The sequence below is a fragment of the Chelonoidis abingdonii genome, chromosome 2 (genome assembly GCF_003597395.2).
Source record: "Chelonoidis abingdonii isolate Lonesome George chromosome 2, CheloAbing_2.0, whole genome shotgun sequence".
In the NCBI taxonomy this organism is placed as follows: Eukaryota; Metazoa; Chordata; order Testudines; family Testudinidae; genus Chelonoidis; species Chelonoidis abingdonii.
In genome coordinates, this window is record NC_133770.1 from 49,284,809 (window position 1) to 49,297,334 (window position 12,526).

Sequence of the window (12,526 nt, forward strand, 5' to 3'; positions counted from 1 at the left end):
TCCGAAATCGATTTAAGGAGCCGTTTAACTCGATATTAATGACGACATCGTGTGAACGGGTACAGCGTTAAATCGGTATATTGGCCATTAAACCGATTTAAAGTCGCAGTGTAGACCTGGCCTCAGATGAGAGCTTACACTACTATTATTTACTAAACAGGTGGTATTTATTACCATCTTACAATGCAGTATTGGGTAGAAAACAGAGAAGCACTCATTCCTCTTTGGAATGGGATATTTTCTATCTTTTTTGTTATTATTTTTGTTGCTGTAACTAATTTATATATTTATTTGTACAAAATAACCCCAGTTAGTGAAAATTATTTTATGCTCCCTTGCCACTATACCAACAAAATGAAATCCAAGTTGCTGCATGATGTGACTTGTAAACCATTTGTGCTAAAATGACTGCCAGGAAATGGATGGAAAATCTTTATCCTGAAGAAACACTCAAATAAAATGCTAGCATAATCTGAAAATGTTCACTGAAAGTGAGAGTTGGGTTTTTAAAAATTCTCAATCTCTTCAGCTGATCCCAGTATAAACAATTTAGTGCATTAGCAGAGAAACTGATTTTTTTCCCCTCTTTGAGCAAATCTGAAAATAAGATTTTTTTAAAGGAAAAAAGCAAAATAAAACAATTTTGTTTGCATTTTAGGGAGGAAAAAAGTCAGCAGCTCTGCCATCTAATCTAAGCCACACGTTTTCAAAAAGGCTACTACGAGTATTTTACAAATACTAGTTTCTTGCCAGTTTTGCTTCATTTTTTTGGAGGTAGGTCATGATTTAAAATCTTTACATTCTCAGCTCGGGCTAGACACGGAGATCACAATTGGATGTGCTCATCTCACTGCCTTCTGATACCCAGCAATTCATAGATATTTAGGCAATCAGCTGGCAACAAAGAGGCATATTACCAGATTCTGAATACTGACTGGCCTATTTTTTCTTTATAATGTAGCCCCTACCATTTTCATTTGTGGATCCTAATAGACACCTGTCCCTCTGTATAGGGCATGTTCACCTACACTAGAATTTAGTGTCAATTTTTCTGAACCACAGAGAAAAGCGACAGCTCATTTACTTATCCATTTAACTCTAAAATTACATAACCATATCAACCCCTCTTCTCCCTTCAACCCTCACTACATCTCTTGTTATCATAAAGCCTATTCAAAAGGCTTCCAAAAGCCAAGACCAACAGCAAGACAATCTAATTTAATGTGAAACCAAAAGGCTGATTCATTCTTCCCCATCCGAAAAAAAGACCAAACATGATTCTTTCTAGTGCTGTTATTTCAGATCTGTATAACTTCTTGGTTTGACCACAGCTGGGACTAGTGTTCTGCCCCCTAAACACGTGTCATGTTATCCTGAACGTTTTATTCATTTATTGGAGAAGCTATCAAGAGATTTCTTCTTTAAATGACAGCCCGATGCCCAGGGGACTGACCTGCCAGAAGAATTCTTTAGCATTGTGTAAGTAACTGGCTACCACAGAAAAACTACTTTGAAGTTACTCATTTGCGGCACCCAATGAACTAGGGCTGCGCCAGTTCTTTTTACTCGATTACTTTCATGGCAAGCTCTTTTTGTCCATCTGAAGAGTTCCTTTGTGACCAAAGAATGTAGATGTATCTTGGGACTGATTTGATACCTCAAAAGATGATTCTTGTAGCTTATATCTTGCTGTAAGCTCTCTGCTGAAGGAAATGATGCAGAGCTCTCATGTCACTGGATCAGAGTGATAGCTCCTACAATGTACTTCTATCATCTGACTGTGCATGGTATTGCTTTTATGTACGGTATTCCAAACCATACCCCTACAGTTTAGGGTTCTTGGTTACCATATTTTACCATTAGAGAAAGGAACAGTCCCCTCAAAGACTGAAACTTCATGCCACATCTTGGTTCCACTGAAGTCAATAGAAGATCGGGGGGTAAGAGGGGGAGAGAGTTAAAAGTTTTATTCATGTCCTGAATTTTAATGGAAGAAACAATGCATAACAAATGACATACCACATCACGGAAACACAGATAAAGTCCATCATCTAGACTAAAATGTGTTAGCTAACATGTATTAAGAAACATGTATCAAACACCATTTATTACCTAGTTTAGACAAAGACAGTGATGTTTAAAATCATGTTAGATGGTCATGTTATAAAAGAGGCTCCCCACTAGGTTACAGCATAATCAGCCAACGTGATTTTAAAGGCACTAAACAACATCTATGCTCAGTGCTAAGGAGTGTTTCCAATTACGTTAGGCCTGTTCTATATTTTGAAGTTGTATCAGTATCACTATTTGAGTGAGGGATATGATTTATCAAAAAATTATACCAGTACAAGCCCTAGTGTGGACATCATTATACCAGCATATAATGGTATAGCTTATTCTTCTTCCTGGGAATAACCTATACTGGTATAAGCACTTTTATACTGGTACAATAGTATCCACTCTAGAGGGACTGTACCACATTAACAATATAAATATAGTAAAAGTGGTACAATTTTTATGCGTAGACAAGCTCCTAATCTAGACAGACCCTTTTGTCTGTCTAGATTAGGGCTGAATCGTGTTTAAAGCCAGTAAATACATATTAGCTAACGAGTTTTTAACACCACCCATTTTAGCAGTCTGGACAAACCAAATATTAAATGTCACCTCTTTCTATTTAAACATAAGAACATAAGAATGGCCGTTCCGGGTCAGACCAAAGATCCATCTAGCCCAGTATCTGTCTACCGACAGTGGCCAATGCCAGGTGCCCCAGAGAGAGTGAAACTAACAGGCAATGATCAAGTGATCTCTCTCCAGCCATCCATCTCCATCCTCTGATGAACAGAGGCTAGGGACACCATTCTTTACCCATCCTGGCTAAAAGCCATTTATGGACTTAGCCACCATGAATTTATCCAGTTCCCTTTTAAACACTGTTATAGTCCCAGCCTTCACAACCTCCTCAGGTAAGGAGTTCCACAAGTTGACTGTGCGCTGTGTGTGTCACTCAGGAGTGCTGACAATGGGCTAATACAGGCAGGTTTCAATGTATTCTTGCCTTAGCAAATGAGCTCTGTTCCTTGAGCTTCTGATCCCTTGCTTCTGTTCCTCTGGCAGAGTTCATGACTACAGAAGAATCCTTGATTAGCTTAGTACATGGCTTTTTCCTTCTTTTATAGACTATTTTAAAAAACCTACTGGCAACTCCCCATAATTTCAGATGGATGCAGTTTCCATTTATGATTCAGTGGAAATATTGGGGCTGTGACTGTTTCTGATTGACATATAAACAGTTATTGCAAGTTCAAGGAGAACCTATCAACCTCACCCCCCTCCTTTCTTTAATACTTTCAAGAGTCTGATCCAGTGCCCACTGAAGTCAGTGGAAAGATTCCTATTGTCTTCAAAGGACTTTGGATCAATCCTTAAGAGACGTTCTATAGGCAATGAAAAAACAAAACAGCACAGTGACTTGCCAGTCTGCACATGTCTGAAGTGCAGAAGATACTTCCCTCTGTTTAATAACATGTTGATATGATTTTCTGTTTCTTCCTGTCTTCATTCATGCTGAAGCAGGAAACCAAACTAACATTCTGTCATGCTTTACAAATTTGGTAGGGCTCTCTCTTGCAGTTAACAATTGTACTGTTATGGGCTGGGTGAAATCTTGTTATAGGCGGAGTTAAAATCTCTTTAAACTGATGTGTGAATGACTCCCCCATTTAAGAGAGATCGGGCAGGTGAAGAGTAATATATTTTATTGGACCAACTTCTGTCCTGAAGAAGAGCTTTGTTTAAGCTAAAAAGCTTGTCTCTCTCACCAACAGAAGCTGGTCCAATAAAAGATATTACCTCACCCACCTCATATCCTGGGACCAACATGGCAACAACACTGCATCCCCCATTTAAATCAGTTGTACTAAGAGACAGTTAAGGGACCAAACCTAAAACAAAGCCTAACAGAGTCTGTCCAGAAACTAGTACCAGTGGGTGAAGGGTTTAACTGGGTATTCTAACCAGGTGCAGGCATAGGGAGTTTGGGAGAGGACACAGAAAAAATGCGAACAGGTAAGAAAAGACCAAGTGGGAGAGAGCGAGCCTGAAAAAGCGTATCTGACCCTGGAAGAAGCTGGGAATAGGTTTTTTGGGTCAGGGATGCAGGCTGAAAAGACTTTGGTGCTGTGAGCAAAATAAGCTATTTTCTGCTATTTGATTCCCTCTGAGTTCACAAATGCAGGACTTTGTCCATTCTTTGTGCATAAACAAAACTGCATGAAAGAAATACCTATCACCAATTTCTACTCCCAGCTGGAACATCCACAGGGCCCAACATTTTGATTAGCTGCTCGGGATGAAAAGGGGCAACAGTAGCAATGGATTACTTTTTATCAACAAGATCTGGATGAATTTATAAAATACAATATGTAAATATAATGTATATTACTTTCAGTTTCTTTCTTTAGCAATCCTACCTTTCCTGTCCTAAGTATAAGTGAAACTGTTCTAGTAAATATGGCATTCAGGACGGCAAAGGGAAACAATAGAACTAACAAGCAGAACACAGAACCAAACTAATACTGCTGTGAGAAACTAACAACAATACCTAACAGGTAGCACATTTAACCTTCAGCGCACTTATAATCACTCACTCACTAATTATCACAACTGAGAAGTGTGGGAGTAAGAAGTATAATCCACATTTACACATATGGAAAAATGGCAAGATTAAGTGTGAGATTTTCAAAAGTACCAATTATCAGAGGGGTAGCTATGTTAGTCTGGATCTGTAAAAAGCACCAAAGAGACCTGTGGCATCTTATAGACTAATAGTACCAATGTGATCTAGGAGCAAAACAATAGGACTTGTTCTCTTAAATAACTTCAGCACTTTTGAAAATCATACCATAATTGGCTGCAGGGCTGGCTCCAGGGTTTTTGCCGCACCAAGCAGGGGGGAAAAAAAAAAAGCAGCCGTGATCACAATCAGCTCTACCGCCACCACTTCAATCTTTGGCGGCAATTCAGCAGCTGGTCCTTCGCTTTGAAAGGGAATGAGGGACCTGCCACCAAAGAGCCCGACATGCCGCCCCTTCCCCGTGGCCACCCCAAGCACCTGCTTGCTCAGCTGGTGCCTGGAGCTGGCTCTGATCGGCTGGCCCAAGGCGATATACAAAGAGAGTCAGTATAACAACTGGAATTAGAACTTGGGAGCTCCTGGCACACTATCCTCTGCTTAAACAACCAGTCCATGCCTCAGCCCTACTAATCAGTCATTATGTAATTCAGAGCTAGTCATCAGTAATAGATTACGTTTACAAAGTAACCAAAGCAACTACTCAATCCTAACTGGAAAGCTATTTTTCTTCACACACATGTGATCTAAAATGGAGAGGGTTTAAAAGCACAGTTATAACTCTCAGGATCCATTGACTATATTAATATAGGGAATAGAGCATATTACTGAGGGTAAAATAGCATTCTGAAACTTACCACTGAGGTAAGAGCCATCTGAAAACTGTAGATTCGTGCAAGGCCAAAGTCAGCTAATTTTATCTGCCCACTGCTTGTCACGAGGATATTTTGAGGTTTCAGATCACGGTGCACCACTCGGTGTGAATGAAGAAAATCCAGCCCTCGCAACAGCTGAAGCATCATGTCCTAAACACAAACAGTAAATAGTAATCAACATAAGGTGGCAAATAAACAAAGTCTCGCATCTGCAAAATGAAGTTAAATAACTATTGACTTGAATATGTGTACAAGAGACAAAAGTGGCTATTAACATAAAACAGACAGGATGTTGCTAGAGCCAGCTGATTTGAATAGGTGTACTTACAAAGGTAACTATAATTTCTAGTTGAATTATTTGAACAAATTATTTGATGTTAAGAAATAGAAGTGTGAAGACCAATCAATACACGTTAAAGAAATTATAGATCAAAATTCTGTAGTGTAGCAAAAGCATGCACATAAACCCCCAAAAGAACTTCAAGAGCAAATTATCTAGGTCAGAGGCTGGCAAAGCAGCTGTTCTGCACTCAGACTTAAGCCATCTAGTACATAACTGAAGGAGAAGGATGCCCATCAAATAAATGTGTGCCTGGTCCTTTGCCACTGAAGTCAATGGGAGCCTTAGCACTGAATTGGGCTCTATATGAGAATACTAGCCCTTAGCTAATTGGCACTGTCAAAACTGTCATTTTATATTCAATCTACTGTATAAAATTTACAAAATATGTCAGAGTCTGTCTTTTGCTCTGTGTTTGTGCAGCACCTGGCACAGTGGGATCCTGGTCCATGACTAAGGCAGCTATGCACTACAAGGGTAGTCAACTATTTTTTTTTTGTCAAGGTCCAAATTTCTTGGTCAAGGTCTAGTCAAGGTCCACACTCCTGAGAAAATAATAAAAAACAACAACAATAATGATAATAATTACTAAATAAAAAGATTTCAGGGCCTGTTCAAAAGCGTCTGGATTTTGGTTGTGGTCCATCTATTGACTACCCCTGCACTATGGTCACACAAATAATAAGGTTTCACTTTTTTGCTTTCCATATAACATAGTTATAGTGACAATATTTTATAACATTTTCAGTGTTAAAAAGAAACTTTTCTATTGGTGTTCATTAGGCGTTGTTTTGCAACAGTCACAACAACACAAAAGCAAAGAATCAACCAACAAATACTTTTCAAAACACAAACACTAGAAATCCAAGAATTTAAAAATTCAAGGGAAAGCATCAACAAAAAAATCACATCTGAAAACTGTGTACCTAGCATTGCTACAGGTAATGTCTAAGGTCACTAATAAGTAAAAGGAATAAAATTTTCAGGTTCTTTATTTTGTGCATTTGTGTAAGTCAGTTTCACTGTCTTGGTTGTCCTATATGCCCTTCCCGAGGCCCTCCCTGAGGGTATTTACCAGTGACATTAGCAAGAAAACTGAAACTGAAGAAGTAGATGGGAGGAGTATATAGAGACAAAGGGGAGGAGACATGAGCGTAGCATGCTTAGTGTTGTTGCTCTGGGGTGCACCCAAAAGTCCCTTCTAAACAAAATCAGGGGAGCAACCCCCCCGCTCTGACATTTTAAAAAAAGGATACAAAACAGTGCATGCTGCTGAAAGGTAGCACTATCAGAAAATTACAATGATGACCACCCACAATTACACTTCTCCACCAAGAGTCATAAGAAAAAAGAATAATCTGGCTAGAAACCCTACAAGGGACAAAACCACACTCTTGACCATTATACTGATGGCTTCAGGAAAAAAATTGACTGTGAAATGCTTAACAAACATCATATTCTCCACTACTAAGAGGACAGCTACACAGTCCCTGAAATCCAACTACCAAATAGCGATCAAACCAGCAGACAAAAGAGCCACCATCATAGTCTTCAACTGTGATGACTACATTAACAAGGCCCAGTGACAGCTCTCTGATATCACCTACTATATAGCACTCAAAGACACCACGCCACCACAACCACCACATTTTATCTAAGAATTTAAGGATATCATCAATCTTTTCCCAAACAACTCCAAGAGAAACTCCATAACCTTATCCCACATGAACTCCTCAGGGACCTTCTACGTGCTTCCCAAGGTGCACTGACAAGGAAACCCAGGCAGACCCATCATATCTGGCCACAGAACTCTTACCGAAGGAGTATTGGGACTTACAGAAACCAACGTCCAACCACTCACCACACAAAGGGACAACTTCCTCCAGGACACAATTGACTTCCTCTAAAAACTCCACAACATTAACAGGCTCTCTCAGAACACCATTCTTGCCACCATGAATGTCCCAGTCCTGTACACCAACATCCCACACGATGATGGCATTGCTGCCTGTTTCAAATATTGACAAGATAATGAACAACCCAGAGACATCCACCCCAAACAATAGTCAAATTCCTCCATTTCATCCTTACCCATAACAATTTTACATTCAACAACACTTTGTCCAAACCATGGAAACAGCCATGGGTACGAGGATGGCTCCCCAATATACCAATCTCTTCATAGACCATCTTGAAGAAAAATTTCTGGACAAATGCACCATGAAACCAATGATATACCTGAGATATATCAATGATTCATCCTCTGGACAGACAATCTAAATTCCCTTACAGATTTCCTCCACAACTTCAACAACCACCTCCTGTCCATTAAACTCTCTCTAGAACACTCTCACACTAGCATCTGCTTCCCGGACACTATAATCAGCTTCAACAATGGAACTCTACAGACAACTATATACAAGAAACCCAGAGGATCACTACACCTACCTCCACAGATCCAGTAACCACCCCAAACACACCCAGAAATCTGTTATCTATGGCCAGGCATGCAGGTACCACAGAATATGCTCCGAGGACAAATTAAAGCCCTTAACACACTTAAAACCATCTTCACCAAACAAGGACACACTACACCAAAGAAGTAGATCGCATCATGGAATGAGACACCCAAATACATCAAGAAAACCTGCTTCAATACACAAATAAAACCCACTCCGAGCACAGATCTCTAGTTGTCACCTACCACCCCATACTGGAACCCACAGGAAGTATCAAACAATTACCACCCATAATTGATGGGAACCCCATCCTGAAATAAATCTTTCCTGAATCCCTTCTTCTGGCCTTCAATCCCCCACACTCCTCCTGCAACCTCTCCAAGCTCATTATCAGAAGCAAACGCCCCACAGATCAGGACACACCAACTCAAGCGGCATCAGACCCTGCCAATACAACAGATGCAAAACCTGTAGACATAACTCTACTGCTACCATGATCAACATCCTCCTGCTACCCCCACAACACTCCTTTCATAATCTACAGGTCCTATACATGCCTAGCACAATGAGTGCTGTACCTCATTCAGTGCACTAAGTGCCCCAATAACAACTATGTGGGTGAAATCACACAATCACTATGCCCTCACATGAACTCTCACAGAAAAATGATAGACAAAAATACCACATCATCTGTGGGTGAACACTTTTCACTGAACAATCACTCTATATCTGACCTCTCTGTCCTCCCCCTTAAAGAGGAGCCGGCCCTGGACATAATCCTCTAGAATGGTTTAAATAAACCAATTTTTTTTAAAAAAGAGTAATCTTTATTAAATTCTATAGCTTTTAGAGTAATTTCTATAGATATTCATTTGTTTCATCCATATTAAATTCTTCAGGAATTTTTCACAGTGGAAACGTCTAACATTAGGAAGCATGGACATGCTGCAAATAAGGTGACCTAAACATCCTTAACCTTACTCTTACTCCCTGCCAACTGTTAGCTTGCACAACCATCACACCTTCCACGTAAAATGGAGACCTTTTGTTGAATGTGGTTTTGATTGAAGTTTTGAACCTCTGACCATAAGATATCCAAAGGCTTGTCTACACAGAGGAATAAAGCACACTAACATTTGTACATTAATTGGTCTGGGTAGACTGTTGTGCTGTTTGAAACAGTATTATGTTAAAGCGTGCTTCAGTGCACAATAGCAGGGTCTACACAGACCAATTAATATGCAACACGTTACTGTGCTTTAGAAATCACACCCCCATACAGTGCATTACCCCACTATGTTGCCAAGCTCTATGATTACTGAATCAACTTCTATTTGTGTGGTTTCTCTTTGTAGTTGAGGAATTGTGGAGAAAATGTGACTACGATTTTGTGCATACGTATCTATACTATAATCAATAAGTTTTATATTCTGTCACTCTGTGCTTGCACAGCCTGATCCAATGGCCTTTGGGTCAATCTCCTAGTAGATAAGGTGCTGATCCAACAAAGCACTAAAGCACATAGTTAACTTTAACCACATACATAATTTTTTTGTCCAAGTTACGTAATTTTATTCCAGCTCCATATCACCAGATATGGTACATGTTGTGCATTTAGTGGATATGAGAAATGGTCTCTAGAGGGTCCTTCTTTCTGCACTTCTACATGCCCCAGGTTTTTCCAGGTGTGTAAACTAATTACACAGTCACTGAGAATGTCAAAAATGATTTTTCAAACACTTATAAATCTTTATTTTGCATTCTTCCTTCAAACTCAGTAAAGACAATTCTCCTCCACAAGTATCAGTTATAGGCGATGTCTCCTGTTTCAAACATCAGATGCTTTTCTTTCAGCCAGGACTAAAAAAGGAGGCATTAGAATGTTTTAAAATGGAAAAGAGAATTTTTTTTCCATCTCCCACATAACTCAGAAATGGATACATTTCTTCAAATTACCTCCCTCTGCTAAAAAAAATCACAAGGAATGTGTTAGTTGAAAGGAATTTTTTTTCCTGAAGTTATAAAAGTGTCTAAAAATAGTGTAGTTATTATAGTTGTCAGTGTCAAATGAGTTAAAGAAGGTAAAAGTATTATATACTTCAGTCCATCTTCCAACTAAAGCAGGATTTGTCCATATAGGATATTTTCTAGTGTTTTTTCCAGTTTCGTTTTCATTCTAAACAGTTCTGTGTTTATGCTATGCCTGTGCTCCTTGTTATTTGCAAACATATGCGTGAATGGGTTTCTATTTACACAAATCTTTGGGGAATAGATATTTTTATTACCTGAATTCATCTGTGAATAGAGGAATTTTGTGTCAAAGTAATATTTGCTAATCAGTATTTGCTTTTAAAGTTTCAGCCATCCAGTCAGGGAACAAAAACAATACCATGTGACATATGTCACCATTATATAATCAGGTGGGTGTTTGATGAACCGTTCATAATTTGACATTTGTTTGCATAAACTCTTGATAGAATAATTAGTAATAGTGAATAGATTTGTAGAAATCAAAGGTGATTAGCAAACAGAAAGAGAAAGAAATTTGCAATGAATATTTGTCCCAATTAATTGTTCTACCAATTCTTACCTGGGAGACTATTCTACGGTCTACTAGACCTCACACAAAGCACATGAAAGTAGATTCCTTACAAGAGGTCCTTTGTCAACTACAAAGAGTAGTTTGTAGCATGTTGTTTTACTTTTCCCCACAAAACTTTCCTGTGGCATCTGGTCACAGCATAAATTCTATTAGTGGTCAAACATTTTTCAAAAGATTGTTGAAAGTGTTATAATCACCATGTTGCCAGACAGCATGGAGATGCTTGTGTTGACAGATAACTTGGGAGAATGATTTATTATGAGTAATAAACAATTATCTACTGAATTTATATAAATTCATCTTTCCCAGGAATTGTGTATTGCAAACACAGACTATAATAGCATCTGTTGCTGCAGATTTGCAATTCCTACTACCATCAGCTCATATTACAGAAGTTGTCATGATGGTTGCTAGAGTTAAGCTTGCATACACATTTCCACTTTAACCTCCTGTTTTTAGAGGACCGTAACTACCACATTTTTACCATTCATGTTAGGTTTTATAGGTTTGGTTTCTACTGAAAGGTATTGGTTTTTGTTTGTTTGTTCTAAGATTCAGCAAAAATGATTGAGCCGTTTTGAGGTAGAGTAAAAAATTACACTTTCATCACATAGAAAAATGTAACTTTTTTTTAATTTACAATCCTATAGTGGAAACAGTGGGAGGCAGAAAGTTGAAATTTGCTGTGGAAACAAACCTTACTGAGGAGACTTTTTTTTCCATGTTCCACTGAAAAATCAGTGTTACTTAGACCAAACAATGAGACTTTGAAACTAAACCCAGTTTTTCTAACATACAGGGCATTTTACACATGATTTTTCTGCTAAGTTCATAAAGCACCTATTTCGGCAACCCTTACTCAGGCAACTGATATAAATTGTACTACTCGCCTGAGTAGGAATTCACCAACAAGAATAAGGGTTGAATGTCATGTCCAAAGGATGAAGAATATTTTTCAAATAATGATAACACATCATGAATTTTCCTGTAATAGATATAAAAGTGATATTTCTATGTGTAGCATCCTTTAGTACTACTCTGCGTATGCTAGAGTAGCTCATGGGTGAGTGAGTGTTACAAGTCCTCTCTGTGCAGTTTGGCTGAGGATATGAGTTGATACTGCCCCCAGCTATAGAGCCTTGACTCTTTAGTTCAAGGTGTAGCAGCCCAGGCTTTTAGATATGGATTTCTCTGGGTCAGTCCCCTGTGTGTTGGCCAAGAGGGCATCCATCACACCAGCATCCCTGAAAGCTGATCATAAGATAAGCAGAATTTACTGTGCACTTACATGCCACAGATTATAAAGCCAGGAAAAAAAAAAAAAAAACATTATGATCATCTGGTGTGACCTCCTGCATCACACAAGTCCTAGCATTGCATCCAGTAATCCCTGTACCAAGTCTATAACTTCTGGTTGAGCTAGGTCATATCTTTTAGAAAGACATCCAATCTTGATTTATGAATGTAAAATGACAGCTAATTTACAACATCCCTAGGTATGTTGTTCCAATGGCTAGTTACCCATACTATTAAAAAATTGTATTTTATTTCTAGTCTGATTTTGTCTAGCTTCAGCTTCCTGCCATTGGATCTTGTTACACCTTTGTCTACCTG

At 38.8% G+C, this 12,526-nt stretch overlaps 1 protein-coding gene across 1 annotated transcript in view; it reads right to left on the bottom strand.

The window, feature by feature from the left end:
* The window catches only part of CDK6 (cyclin dependent kinase 6), a 194,025-nt gene that overhangs the window by 107,061 nt on the left and 74,438 nt on the right, over positions 1-12,526 (bottom strand). Inside the window, exon 4 of the mRNA XM_032785384.2 lies at positions 5,494-5,661. Within this exon, the coding sequence (XP_032641275.1) occupies positions 5,494-5,661 (168 nt within the window). The remainder of the gene's footprint in view (positions 1-5,493; positions 5,662-12,526) is intronic.